Here is a 15948-nt window from a genome sequence, read left to right as displayed (position 1 = left end):
TGGTTTTTCCAGTTCAAAGGCACAGTGTTGCTCCAAACACTCATGTCACCACTAGTTGGGGGATGGACATTCACCTTCTGTTACTGATTGAAAGGACGTGTTTGGTGTCCAGCTTCTAAAAGAGAAGTCCTTCAACATAGCCTGGTGTTTGGTTTCCAGTAGCAGCGGCATGCATCTGTGACATTGCCCGGTCACATTACAAATACATTTGTGGCACACAGGAATTTTGATGTGGGTGCCTTTTCAATGCCAGTGTAATTCACAGTAATTGGGTCATTGCTGAAATAATGCGTGCATCGTGCATAGTTTAGATTTGTGCAGATGTGCCATTTTGTCAGAACAAACACGTATTTTGCATAAAGAGTCAACGTGCAGCTTCATTTTCGGTTGTGTGGTTCAGACATGAGTGCCCAAAAGGCAGAACCATGTCCCAAGGCCTACTTAAGGCTGAGCTTCAAGAGGGCCTTCATGCAAAAGTGGTGGGATAGGGTAAAAATCAACACGCAAAAAATCACCAGCTGCTCACATTTAGTGAAATACCCTACAGCATGAGTCACATCAATGTACGACAAACCTCGGACACGTGGCACACTTAAACAATTGGTGTGCTAGAAGAAATCTTCGTGTCCTCCATCAACAAGCGGGTATCTTATGTGCTTTTTGGGCGAGGAGTGGGCAGCTCTCCGGTCGGGCCTGAGACCCTGCCTTACATTGGCTGGAGAGGTAGTAGTTTCCAGCCAGGGGCACCAACATGCCCGCCTGTCGATGCCCAGCATCTGCATCCTGTTAGTGCCTCTGCCAACCATTTCCAAGGGGAAACATGTAGACATGTTCTTTGCTTTGCGGTCTGATATTCAGCAGGCTGAGAAGAGGCCAAGTGGAAGCAGTGCTACTGCCAGACCCTTATGTTCGAGACCTTAGATTCTGTGACCGATCTGAGATGGGGATGTGCACTGGGTCACGGTTTGGTCAGATCCCTGGAGTTGGCATGCAGTATTACCCCAAGGGCAAAGGTGAGGCGGGTGGCTGCATGGAGAGGCAGTGTGCTGACCACTATGGTAAATGGGAGGTGACCAGTCCTGGTCTAGGCCTTGACCTCCAGCAGTGGTCAGGAGAGAGTGGCCTGCCTATATGCACAACCACCAGAGTGGAAGCCATTTGGGGAGCCGTATGTCTCCAGACAGGGCAAGTCGAAGTCTTTCATAGATTCATGGGTTGGGGAAAATGATCAAATGCCTTTGTATGTATATACCATGTTTGAAAACCTTGGTGTATGTGCCCAACATGCCCTCTCTTCTGGGCTGCTTTCTGGAAAGTCAAAGAAGGCCTAGTATGACCGGCGGGTGCTGCCCTGTCACGGCACATGGGAGCAATGCAGGCGTGCCTCGCTTGGAGTTGGGAAAGGTTACCAGGGAAGCCTGTGACTCTTATGGGAGTCTGCATTATCACCACGAGAAATAGTTCCACAACCGCCTAACAGTGGAGAAGGTCCCCACCTCTCCAGCAACGCTTCAATACGTGCCGAAGAACATGTGTTTCAAGTCTCTGACGCTACATGATAAAACAGCCGATGTTATCCATGGGGTCTCTGAGTGTCGCGGGTCACTCCACGCACGGGTTTGTGGGAAATGTGTTGCATGCCCTTTGAGGCTGGAGGGAAAGAGCAATGCCAAGGCTGGGCCTGATTATCCAAATTACAGCCAATCCTGACCAGGTGTCTCAACAGGTTACTGGAGCAGAAGCACACGAGAAGGGAGCGTGGCAAGCAATGGCTCCCCCATAGCCAAGTGCAGTGTGGGTTTAGTATGTGAAGGGAAGTGGCCTGGTGGGCTCACAAGGCCAGTTTATCCCTTGGTATACATGTGGCCATGCATCTCACTTGTAGTGGGCCTGAGTTTATGACTTTGTGTTTTGCACCGACCCAACTGATGGGCTAAAGGGGTTCTCCACAAGCTCTAGTGTCATGGGATGGCAAGCTTTCTTCACAGGGAAGGGTCAGCTACAGGAAAGGCCCCACAACAAGGACACGCACACCCCCTGTACTTGGTATGACTTGAGCAGCCTGACTCTGTGACTGGGCATTGCTGATATCACCTCGGGAACATCACACCCTATATACCAGCCCAAGACCATTATCATCCCCAGGAACCAACACTTCACTGCCCGTGCATCTGACACCTTCATCAAAGGGTGTCATCTCCTACCCTGTAGGCCACTTCCTGCACCACCCGTGTGGCGCAGGAAACGGGTATTAGCATCTGTGCAATGTTTGGGATGAGGCAGAATACTTACTGCGGAATACATGATCATCTTCAGCGGGAGAGATCGCCTAAGCACCTCAGAGAAGTTCCTCAACACAGCGTCCACCAGGATCCCTGCAGAAAAGGGGTTCAGAGGTGACTCAGGGATCCCACTCACTCACTAAAGAGCAAATGCCAGGTCACACTTCCTGAAGCTACACACCACAGCATTTGACCTTGACAGAGAGGCCCTTACAGGTTGTTTTGGGGGCACAGACCTCCTTACAGCATGTGTCATAGAAATAGAAGATGCACCAGTTAGTGTGGAAGGAACAGAGGCCTTTACAGAGTATGTTGGAAGCAGAGGAAATTATAGTCTGTATTTGGGGGTGAGGGGAGGGGCTTTCAATTGGTGTCCCGGGAACGGAGACCTTTCAGTCAGGGTCCATCCCCTCACCATCTTGGTCCTAGACAGAGAGGCCACAATCCAAGCCAAGGAGGCCTTAATTGTCCCTATTAGACAAGACGTGCCTTTGCCGCTTGGGTCTTGTGCAGAGACTCCACTACACTCTGTGGAGGCAAAGGGGCCTGTAGGCAGAGAGGCCTTCAATTATCTGTGGTACTGACTCGGCAGGGCCACCACTGCAGCCTAAGGCAAGCAGTCACGAAGAGTGTATTTCCAGGGTGTATCTGCTCTAAGGACGTGGGCAGTGAGTGTCTACAGTGCCTCCCCCAAGCCCCACACATGCTGAGCTTAGCATCAACCCATCTGTTCCTTTTTGGGGAGGGTCAGTTCTATGAACTACTATTTACCTTTGTATGAGGGTGGTTGGTTGTGGCAACCTGCTCCTGCTCCTATTGGGCTGAGTAGTGGCTCGACCATCGCACTCCTGCTTTGTGGTGATCATCAGTCCTCTCGACACCCTTTTCCCCTTGTGTTGTTTGAAGAGTAGATCGTATATACCCCTAAAGCACTTTGTATGAATCAGGTTGATCCTTGTTAACTACCCCCTTTATGCAACGATTGGTATCCATAAGCCCCCTTCTTCGCTCCGCGAGCTATTGGTTGGCCCTCACAGGCCATGCTCCTTCTTGTGTGTTGCTGATCTATTGCTTCAGCTCCCTCTTATCCAAGTGTGCTCTGTGTTGGTCTCTTCAACCGCATCTCACTCTGTATGCTGGGGATGGGACTCTCTATGCCTCTACTTGGCCTTTGTGCTGGGGGTTGGGCCCCTCAGCCCCCTCCCAAATTCTTATGTTGAGTGCCGGAGAGCGCTTTGCTTACCCCCCGTCAGACGGGCCTTTTCGTTCAGCTTGTGGAAGCCCACGTGGGACATGACCTCAAAGGTGGAGATCTCTTCCAGCGTGGCCATGACCTGCGGCGTGGCCCACTCTGGCAGGCTCAGGTTGTGCGTCTTCTGCAGAAAGTGAGAGGAAGAAGGTGGCATTAGGATTGCACTGGGGAGCTGGGAACAGTACATGTCTTTGATCAATGTCTTACACAGCCAGCCCATCAGCACCCTACTGGTGACAAGCATTTAATCAGGTTGCCTGGATGAGCCAGCAGCTGGTGGCTCCAGCTGTCTGCCACTTGTTCACAGCTTTCCCCCAGCTGCCCTTGCTCGCATAGCTCTCGACCTCCCTCTGCTACCCCCTCTCGACTCTGCTACCATCTGTGACACCGCCTTCACCTGCCGGCCACCTAGAAAATAGAAAAGAGACTCTTTCAAGAGCTCCATTTCCTATTTTCTTGTTGGCCATCTTCGTTGCAACCATTTTTCACACAAAAAAAACAACCATTTGCACCACAGACTTTATGCCAGGGTGTTAACTGCAATAATGCTGAGATTGTTAGGCAGTATTGGATAGTAATGGCCCTCGGTCTGCGATAAATGCCCTTGGGATGCTCATGCCTATTAATTTGATTCCTTCGACTCTCTGCAATATTGCCAAATTCTACACCACAAACTCTCCATGGTCAAATGACTCTGAGCTACAATGAACCAGATGCTCTGTGATTTTCAGAATTCCACACAAACACCTTCCTCGCTCAAGCAATTTGCAAGGAGTAACAAGGGTTTGTGTGGACATGGTAATCAGTAACACACAATGGCGGAAGCCCTCAAAACCTAGCAATGGCACATTCCTGAGCCTATGAGCACATGCAATAATAGTCTGGGACTCTACAATGCAGGTCTATATAGGAGAAGGCTTACATACCTCAGTTAAAGAGTTCATTCAGAGAGGGAGCGGGCCCTTGTTAGGCTCAGCTGAGAATGATCCATTTGTTGATAAAAGAAACAATGAAGAAAAGCGCAACCATAACTAGTACAACTCTTTCATATGCTTAGTACTAGAAATAACCCAGTGGGAGGGTGACAAAAGTGAAAGGGATGGAGAAAGAAAAGTGGAAAAAAAAAGAAAAGGAAGAAAAAAGGTAAAATTCAACAGGACTTTCTATTACAAATTTAAAGAGGAAGTGATGAGACATTTGTAGCAAAAAGTAAATAGAATTGATTGTCTGTAACTCTGGGTCCAGGCTGTTTCTGCTTCTGCCACCTTGCAGATTTCCCTGCATGGCTCAACAAAATGGCGGCAGGAAACCTTTCTGAGAGCAGTGCATTGAGCACTGGAGAGCTGCTGTGAGCGCAGAGCTGCCAGACCTAAAGGTGGGGGTGCAGGCAGAGTGCTGGCCGGCAGGTGAGGCATGGGCTGTTCTACGTGAAGGAAAAGAGACACAGCCCCTTTAATAAAGGGACATGCACCAGGACGGGAAGAGGGCGGATGGGGAGGGTCAAGAGGAGGGAGCGGGCAGTTGAGATGTAGAAGACAATAAAGAAGGCTAACGTTACCTGAGGCTCCGTGTGTCATTGGCGTGTGTGTGTATGGATGACTGCGGGAGAAACCTGCAACAACTGGCGACGAGGCCGACACGAGCCCTCGCTCTGCGACAGCATCAGAGGGCCCGTGAGCCCAGCAGCAAGAGAATAGGTGTGCCCGGCAGACTAAGTGGACCCGTGTGCCCGGCAGTATTTGTGGGCCTGTGTGCCCTGCAGTATCCATCAGCCCGTGTGCCCAGCAATTTTCGTGGGCCCGTGTGCCCAACAGTATTCATGGGCCCGTGCGCCCAGCAATCTTCAGAAGCCCGTGTGCCCAGCAGAATACGCGAGCCCAGCAAGGAAGGCACCAAGTGAGGGGCCCGTACGCCCAACAACGGACATACACCCTGCACTCCGCCGAGGAAGAGCCCAGTGGTGACGGAGCTGCAGCGACAGGAACCTGGCGACCGCTGCCCCCAGGAAAGACGGAGCAGCCCCCTCTAACGCAGCGAAACGGGCCCAAGGAGACCCACAATCCCAGATGGTCGCTGCGAAAGGACGGATCACCGCGGACGCATCCGCCATCAAGTAAGGAGTCCCGGCAAAGACGGGGAAGAAGAGAAAAGGAACGAAGGGCACGCACTTAGGACCCCGTGTCTCCCACTATGTGACAGTAGTAGCAGTTCAGGCATACAACCACAGATACAGAACCCTGTGTCTCCCACTTGTGACATTCCATTGATTCAAAGGGGGATAATAAACACCCCCTGTCTCCCACTTGTGACATTCCATTGATGCAAAGGGACCTTGTCCCCAACAAACAAACAAAAAAAAAAGAAAAGGAAAGTGACCACCCAAAGTGTGCACACACGCACCTGTTCTCCGTACAATTTACGCTATGGTGCCTGGCCCCCACGCCAAACACCCAGCACTACTCAACCACTCTAGGAACTTTGATTTGGTCATACACAAATCCCACAACACTGCCTCATCGGCCACTGAAACCAAAGAAACACCTAATCCTTAAACTCCAAACCACACCAAAGATATTTTGTCACACCCAGCGACGCCACCATGTCTGCTCCTGACGCAGCCGATGCCAATGCCCCGCCACCACTGCCAGGGGGTCTCTCCTCACATGCCATCTAATGAGAAGGCCCTTGACATTCACGCTTAACCCACACCACGACCAGGGCCAGCGGTGGGAAGAATGGGTCGAAGAATTTGAGGACTTTGTGGGTGCCATTGGCACACAAGGACCCCCTAACATAATAAGTATCTTTACTAACGTTGCAGGAAGAGAAATCAAAAACGTAGAAAGACAAACCTAAGGTAAGGGGACAAAGTGTGAGATTGGGCATGACATCTACAGATACGATAAACACTACTGTCACCAGCTGTGAGTTCCCTGGGGCTGATGCTGGGCTGGACTGTCAGCCTGAGGAGGGAACAGGTGGGAACAGAATTCCTAATAAAAAGCTGCAATGCTCTGAAGCCTAATTACGTCAGTACTGGGTGATAGCAATGGCGAGACCAGGCCTAACACCTAGAGGAGCACATAGCAATAACTTCCATCGTAGCACATAAATTGGACATTATTGGCACAAATGGTGCAAAGATTGTTTGGTAACTAAAAGTGATTTGTAGGTAATGCTGCGCGAGATAGAATGCCACAGCAGGCAAAGGAGTGGGGCAAAGCAGCGAGCCTTGACCGTTAGAATATGTGTCAAGCAAAATAAAAACCACACTAGACAGATGAATCCAGCTGAAGGACAGAACCAGCCAGAAGAAAGGAAAAGAGCACAGGCATGTATTCAATTCTCCACTAAACCATACGCTTAAGAGAAGATTGGTGCGTCACTGCAGACCAGCCTGCCAACTTTCCCATTTTAAATGAGGAAAAAGTAGCAAGAGACGGAAACCGAACGTGGGAGAGAAGGTCCCGGGAAGATAGCTCAGCGGGAACGTGCTCTCCTTGGAAGCAAGACAACACGAAGCAACACAGGTTCGTACCCCGGGTCCGCACTTAGAGACCTCTGGGTGTTTAAGCACGTTATAAATACCCAACTAAGACAAAAAAAACAATTACGCAACTAAAAAACAAACAATTCCTGTAACAGCGCCTCGATGCCTGTGGGCTGTGTGAGCGCTTTAAAAATTGCAAAAATAAATAAAATAAGGTCAAGCAAGGCATCATATCCCTAGCAAGCAAGAAGCCCCCAGGCATGGGTAGCTTTGCAACAGCCTGTCATGAGACAGGAAAGGATGCTTGGGTGCCCGACTGGTGACCTTCTTTGGCTCCTTACTAGATTCGGGAGAGGTAATAGATTCCATACTTTCGCTCCTGAACTAAGGCACAAGAATCTTCGCTAAAATCCTTGCGATGACATTAGAGCCAATTGTACCGGACCCAATAAATAAGGACCAATTGTTTAACAAAATAGGCAAGCAGGCGATGATAATGTCTCGGAAGAATAGCTCAGTGGCAATGTGCTCGCCTTGGAAGCAAGACGACGCGGAGCAACACGGGTTCGATCCCTGGGTCCGTGCACGTTATAAATAACCTATCATATCATTAATGAAATTGTCTCGGCTCGTAGGGAATAAGGTCCCATTTGCTGTGGCCTCAATTGATTCTGAAAAGGCCTTGAGTTGGCTGTCACTTTCCTGAATTGGTGCAGAGTGAATAAACATATCTCTCCAATGATCACGCTACATGGAGGGGGACACGTCAAGAACATGAAGCAGATGCAGCTCCCTATGCGGGCAGTTCCAGCACCCGTTTTCTATACTTTGGTATTGGAGAAAAGCCAAGCAGACAAATATAGCAACCGTGTGCCCATCTCCCCTGACTGCTCTGGTTCTGAATGCAGACCTTCCCTTTGGCCTCAGTAGCTCAGGCTTTCTATCACAGGGGACATGGGGGTGAACTGATGACTGTAGCTCAAGTGTATAGGGATGGCAAAGCATGCAAGGCTGATTTTGGGGTGGGGTAACGAGGCAAATATCTGTACAGACATGTCCAACACTGGATCAGCCCTAAATAACATTGCTGAATATAGGTAACTGACTAGAATCTATGTATCCAAAAATAGAGGGATATCATGAGGATACAAAGCATTGGAGACAACACATGAAGGGCCGATTCACAGTGAGTATGCTGGATGATGTATACTGTCCCATGATTCAGTGAGTATGCTGGATGATGTACACTGTCCCATGATCTGAGAGTGAGTATGCTGGACGATGTATACTGTCCCATGATCTGAGAATGTGTATGCTGGACGATATATACTGTCCCATGATACAAGTGCGAGTATGCTGCACAATGTATACTGTCCCATGATCCAAGAGTGCATATGCTGGATGATATATACTGTCCCATGATCTGAGAGTGTGTATGCTGGACGATATATACTGTCCCATGATACAAGTGCGAGTATGCTGGACGATGTATACTGCCCCATGATTCAGTGAGTACGCTGGATGATGTACACTGTCCCATGATCTGAGAGTGAGTATGCTGGACGATGTATACTGTCCCATGATCTGAGAATGTGTATGCTGGACGATATATACAGTCCCATGATACAAGTGCGAGTATGCTGGATGTTGTATACTGCCCCATGATCCGATCGAGAGTGAGTATGCTGCACAATGTATACTGTCCAATGATCCAAGAGTGCATATGCTGGATGATATATACTGTCCCATAATCCGAGAGTGAGTAGGCTGAACGATGTATACTGTCCCATGATTCAAGAGTGAGTATGCTGGATGATGTATACTGTCATATGATCCGAGAGTGTGTATTATGGATGATATATACTATCCCATGATCTGAGAGCGAGTATGCTGGATGATATATACTGTCCCATGATCTGAGAGGGAGCATGCTGGACGATGTATACTATCCCATGATCTGAGAGTGAGTATGCTGGACAATGTATACTGTCCCATGATCTGAGAGTGTGTATGCTGGACGATATATATTGTCCCATGATACAAGTGCGAGTATGCTGGATGCTGTATACTGTCCCATGATTCAGTGAGTACGCTGGATGATGTATACTGTCCCATGATCTGGGAGTGTGTATGCTGGATGATGTATACTGCCCCATGATTCGATTGAGAGTGAGTATGCTGCACAATGTATACTGTCCCATGATCCGAGAGTGCATATGCTGGATGATATATACTGTCCCATAATCTGAGAGTGAGTATGCTGGACGATGTATACTGTCCCTTGATGCAATAGTCAGTATGCTGGACAATGTATTCTGTCCCATGATTCAAGAGTGAGTATGCCAGACGATGTATACTGTCCCGTGATCCGGAAGTGAGTATACTGGACGATTTATACTGTGCCATGATCCGAGAATGAGTATGCTGGATGAAGTATACTGTCCCATGATCCAAGAGTAAGTATGCTGGAGGATCTATACTGTCCCATGATAGGAGGATGAGTATGCTGGAGGATGGAGACTGCCCCATGATCTATGAAGGCATATGCTGAACGATATGTACTGTCCCATGATCTGAGAGTGAGTATGCTGGATGAAATATACTGTCCCATGATAGAAGAGTGAGTATGCTGGACAATATATACTGTCCCATGATCCAAGAGTGAGTATACTGGACGATGGCATACTGTCCCATGATCCTAGAGTGAGTATGCTGGACAATGTATACTGTCCCATGATCCGATCGAGAGTGAGTAGGCTGTGTTGAATGATGCATACTGTCTTATGATCCGATCAAGAGTGAGTATGCTGGATGATGTATACTGTCCCATGATCCGAGAGTGTGTATGCTGGACAATATATATACTGTCCCATGATACAAGTGCGAGTATGCTGGATGATGTATACTGCCCCATGATCCGATCGAGAGTGAGTATGCTGCACAATGTATACTGTCCCATGATCCAAGAGTGCATATGCTGGATGATATATACTGTCCCATAATCCGAGAGTGAGTAGGCTGAATGATGTATACTGTCCCATGATTCAAGAGTGAATATGCTGGACAATGTATACTGTCCTATGATCCGAGAGTGTGTATTATGGATGATATGTACTATCCCATGATCTTAGAGTGAGTATGCTGGATGATATATACTGTCCCATGATCTGAGAGTGAGTATGCTGGACGATGTATACTATCCCATGATCTGAGAGTGAGTATGCTGGACGATGTATACTGTCCCATGATCTGAGAGTGTGTATGCTGGACAATATATATTGTCCCATGATACAAGTGCGAGTACGATGGATGCTGTATACTGTCCCATGATTCAGTGAGTACGCTGAACGATGTATACTGTCCCATGATCTGGGAGTGAGTATGCTGGATGATTTAGACTGTCTCATGATCCAAGAGTGTTTATGCTGGATGATGTATACTGCCCCATGATTCGATTGAGAGCGAGTATGCTGCACAATGTATACTGTCTCATGATCCGAGCGTGCATATGCTGGATGATATATACTGTCCCATAATCCGAGAGTGAGTAGGCTGAACGATGTATACTGTCCCATTAGTCAAGAGTGAGTATGCTGGACGATGTATACTGTCCTATGATCTGAGAGTGTGTATTATGGATGATATATACTATCCCATGGTCTGAGAGTGAGTATGCTGGATGATATATACTGTCCCATGATCTGAGAGTGAGTATGCTGGACGATGTATACTGTCCCATGATCTGAGAGTAAGTATGCTGGATGATGTATACTGTCCCATGATCTGACAGTGTGTATGCTGGACAATATATATTGTCCCATGATACAAGTGCGAGTATGATGGATGCTGTATACTGTCCCATGATTCAGTGAGTACGCTGAACGATGTACACTGTCCCATGATCTGGGAGTGAGTACGCTGCACAATGTATACTGTCCCATGATCCGAGCGTGCATATGCTGGATGATATATACTGTCCCATAATCCGAGAGTAAGTATGCTGGACAATGTATACTGTCCCATGATTCAAGAGTGAGTATGCTGGACGATGTCTACTGTCCCATGATCCGAGAGTGAGTACGCTGGATGATATATACTGTCCCATGATCCGAGAGTGAGTACGCTGGATGATATATACTGTCCCATGATTCGAGAGTGAGTATGCAGGACGATGTATACTGTGCCATGATCCGAGAATGAGTATGCTGGATGAAGTATACTGTCCCATGATCCGAGAGTAAGTATGCTGGAGGATCTATACGGTCCCATGATAGGAGAATGAGTATGCTGGAGGATGGATACTGCCCCATGATCTATGAAGGCATATGCTGAACGATATATACTGTCCCATGAGATGAGAGTGAATATGCTGGATGAAATATACTGTCCTATGATCCGAGAGTAAGTATGCTGGAGAATCTATACTGTCCCATGATAGGAGAATGAGTATGCTGGAGGATGGATACTGCCCCATGATCTATGAAGGCATATGCTGGATGATATATACTGTCCAATAATCTGAGAGTGTGTATTCTGGACAATGTATACTGTCCCTTGATGCAAGAGTCAGTATGCTGGACAATGTATACTGTCCCATGATTCAAGAGTGAGTATGCTGGATGATGTATACTGTTCCATGATCTGAGAGTGAGTATGCTGGACTATATATACTGTCCCATGATCAGAGAGTGAGTACGCTGGACAATGTATACTGTCCCATGATTCAAGAGTGAGTATGCTGGATGATGTATACTGTTCCATGATCTGAGAGTGAGTATGCTGGACTATATATACTGTCCCATGATCAGAGAGTGAGTACGCTGGATGATATATACTGTCCCATGATCCGAGAGTGAGTATGCTGGACGATGTATACTGTCCCATGATCTGAGAGTGAGTTTGCTGGACGATGTATACTGTCCCATGATCTGAGAGTGTGTATGCTGGACAATATATATTGTCCCATGATACAAGTGCGAGTATGCTGGACGCTGTATACTGTCTCATGATTCAGTGAGTATGCTGGATGATTTAGACTGTCCCATGAACCAAGAGTGTGTATGCTGGATGATGTATACTGCCCCATGATTCGATCGAGAGTGAGTATGCTGCACAATGTATACTGTCCCATGATCCGAGAGTGCATATGCTGGATGATATATACTGTCCCATAATCCGAGAGTGAGTAGGCTGAACGATGTATACTGTCCCATGATTCAAGAGTGAGTATGCTGGACGATATATACTATCCCATGATCTGAGAGTGAGTATGCTGGATGATATATACTGTCCCATGATCTGAGAGTGAGTATGCTGGACGTTGTATACTGTCCCATGATCTGAGAGTGAGTATGCTGGACAATGTATACTGTCCCATGATCTGAGAGTGTGTATGCTGGACAATATATATTGTCCCATGATACAAGTGCGAGTATGCTGGACCCTGTATACTGTCCCATGATTCAGTGAGTACGCTGAATGATGTATACTGTCCCATGATCTGGGAGTGAGTATGCTGGATGATTTAGACTGTCCGATGATCCAACAGTGTGTATGCTGGATGATGTATACTGCCCCATGATTCGATAGAGAGTGAGTATGCTGCACAATGTATACTGTCCCATGATCCGAGAGTGCAAATGCTGGATGATATATATTGTCCCATAATCCGAGAGTGAGTATGCTGGACAATGTATACTGTCCCTTGATGCAAGAGTCAGTATGCTGGACAATGTATACTGTCCCATGATTCAAGAGTGAGTATGCTGGACGATGTATACTGTCCCATGATCCGAGAGTGAGTATGCTGGACAATATATACTGTCCCATGATCCGAGAGTGAGTACGCTGGATGATATATACTGTCCCATGATCCGAGAGTGAGTATGCTGGACGATGTATACTGTGCCCTGATCCGAGAATGAGTATGCTGGATGAAGTATACTGTCCCATGATCCAAGAGTAAGTATGCTGGAGGATCTATACTGTTCCATGATAGGAGAATGAGTATGCTGGAGGATGGATACTGCCCCATGATCTATGAAGGCATATGCTGAACGATATATACTGTCCCATGAGATGAGAGTGAGTATGCTGGATGAAATATACTGTCCTATGATCCGAGAGTAAGTATGCTGGAGGATCTATACTGTCCCATGATAGGAGAATGAGTATGCTGGAGGATGGATACTGCCCCATGATCTATGAAGGCATATGCTGGATGATATATACTGTCCAATAATCTGAGAGTGTGTATGCTGGACAATGTATACTGTTCCTTGATGCAAGAGTCAGTATGCTGGACGATGTATACTGTCCCATGATATGAGAGTGAGTATGCTGGACGATATATACTGTCCCATGATCCGAGAGTGAGTACGCTGGATGATATATACTGTCCCATGATCCGAGAGTGAGTATGCTGGATGATGTATACTGTGCCATGATATGAGAATGAGTATGCTGGATGAAGTATACTGTCCCATGATCCGAGAGTAAGTATGCTGGAGGATCTATACTGTCCCATGATAGGAAAATGAGTATGCTGGAGGATAGATACTGCCCCATGATCTATGAAGGCATATGCTGGACGATATATACCATCCCATGATCCAAGAGTGAGTATAGTGGACGATGCATACTGTCCCATGATCCTAGAGTGAGTATGCTGGACGATGTATACTGTCCCATGATGCGCAAGTGAGAATGCTGGATGATGTATACTTTCCCATGATCCGAGAATGAGTATGCTGGGCGATGTATACTGTCCCATGATCCGATCGAGATTGAGTATGCTGGACAATGTATACAGTCCCATGATCCGCAAGTATGAATACTGGATGATGTTGATGAGGAAGAGATCTGCTGTTTGTGATGTCATAATAGCAAGCTGGTAATTAGCTGCAGCAGAACCATGATCAACCACAAATGAGAAGTGTTTGAGAACCCCTCATTGATTTTTTAGGGCGACATGCCTTCGTATCGCACTTCTGAAAGCATCTGGGACAACACATCAACACTGGATGCCCGAGTGGGGTTGCATTAGCAACGTACATTGCAATAGGTTAATTGGGTGAGGAAGCTGCGCTTTATGACAGGACAGTGGCAGGAGAGGAGGCAAGGAGGATAGAAAGGGGGAGTTTTCTAGTCAGGGTGGTTGAGGGAAGATTCCCTCCAAAAAGGTACAGATGGTTTTGGCAAAGGACAGCAAGACTGGGCGGTGTGGCTGGAGGTGGGCAGTTTGCTAGTCGGGAGCCTGAATGACCCCCTCATTGAAAATAATTGAGCTGGGAGACATGGCACTAGCAGCAATAAGGCTGCTGATGTGTGCAGGAGCCTGTTAGGGATAATCAAAGCAAGATACACATGCAGCGGGAGACAGGCGGCCATTACTGTGAATACCAATGGTTTGACATGGACCCATATGTGGCAGGTGAAGTAAGGAGGTTGCAGGCTACAGGAGGGATGCACATGTTCTTTATTTTAAGATAAGTGGGTAGAAGCAATAACAGACCCTACAACATCAATGCCTTCCCCTGTCTATGTAACTCCTTTCTAACCGCCTTCCACAGAACACTCCCCACCTACACCTTCTACCTTCCACACTCTCATATTCCATCCAACCTTCTATGCGAAATACCTAGTACAATACTACATCCCAACCCCCTAAATAGAACACTTACAACTTTGCAACACTCCCCTATAACCAAGTGAAATAAAATATTAAAATAACATATTCAATGACAACTATATCCACATCATAACACAGTAACATACCAATTATAGTACATCAAATAACGGTTGTTGATGAACTGTAGATCTACACCCAAACATAGTTTAAAACTTATCCAAATCAGTTTGTGGATAATACAGTAAGAGTCAAAAGCAAAATACATAATATATACAATACTCATCTATACATTATGAATTCCTTAAATTTGGCAGGTACATTACGCACCCTTAAGCTTCTCTTAAATCCCGCCTGAGTGGAAGAATCATCCAACCTAACATTACCATTGCCATTCTTGTTGTTCACAGCACAGTTACTTTGTGCATTGGCAGTCACATCTTTATTATCACATCTGCTTTGTAGCCTAAAATGGTAATACCAAACATTTTCATCTTCTTTTATCTTTTCTTAATACAGTTTGAATACTCTATTGAAATTTCAAACCATTCCACCGCCAATTCTGACTGCACTCTTGAAACATGCAATAACCTTTACAGGTTTTGAAAACTTGGATTCCCCTTTTTTACTTATTCTACCCTTCTTCACTCTCACCAAACCTCCCACACAAAAGGTCTCCCTTTTCTGAGCAATGTTACCTTTGAATTTCTTATCATGATATTCTTTATACTTTTGCGTACTCCTCATACTTGCTCATCTACATCCTCCTCTGCCCCTTCTGTATTTGCTCTTGTTATGCTCCCTTCACAAGACATTCTAGATAGAAAATCTGCAGTACAATTCCTTTTCCCTGGAACATATTCAATCTCACAATTATACTCCAGTAGTTTGAGACTTAACCTGGCAATCCTTGGTGTAGCTTTAGACATACCTTTAACAGTTAATAGTTCCACCAACGGTTTGAGATCAGTTTTGATTGTGAATTTCTTTCCCCTCACATATTGCCTAAAATGTTCTACTCCCCAACTGTCATGCCCCGGTGTTCGATTCCCCCGTATAGCCATGGGATAAAAAACAATTTGAGGTTGCTGTGGCGCTTGTGACAGCTGAAAGCACAAAAGAACTACAGCATCCAGCATTCCCTGTCTAAACACGGTCACATGATGCGGAAGCGATGTACCTCCCGACTTCCAGTTGGAAACACTACTAGTAGCAGTGAGAAACGTTCCTCAGGTGCTCCTTAACTGTGTTGCTCTTGTCACGTTAAGTTGCATCTGTATTCTTGACTTGCTGGTAT

The 15948-nt window shown here is 46.7% G+C and overlaps 1 protein-coding gene across 1 annotated transcript in view; it reads right to left on the bottom strand.

Annotated features, from left to right (window-relative positions):
* LOC138453024 (testicular acid phosphatase homolog) overlaps positions 1-15948 on the bottom strand; it is a 193815-nt gene that overhangs the window by 77118 nt on the left and 100749 nt on the right. The window contains exons 7-8 of the mRNA XM_069605444.1: positions 3526-3658; positions 2293-2375 (exon numbers count right to left, since the gene is read on the bottom strand). Coding sequence (XP_069461545.1) covers positions 2293-2375; positions 3526-3658 — 216 coding nt within the window. The remainder of the gene's footprint in view (positions 1-2292; positions 2376-3525; positions 3659-15948) is intronic.

Source organism: Ambystoma mexicanum, chromosome 1p, assembly GCF_040938575.1.
Source record: "Ambystoma mexicanum isolate Mex_15411 chromosome 1p, UKY_AmexF1_1, whole genome shotgun sequence".
NCBI classification, from domain to species: Eukaryota; Metazoa; Chordata; class Amphibia; order Caudata; family Ambystomatidae; genus Ambystoma; species Ambystoma mexicanum.
This window is presented reverse-complemented; position numbering and strand designations above follow the sequence as displayed.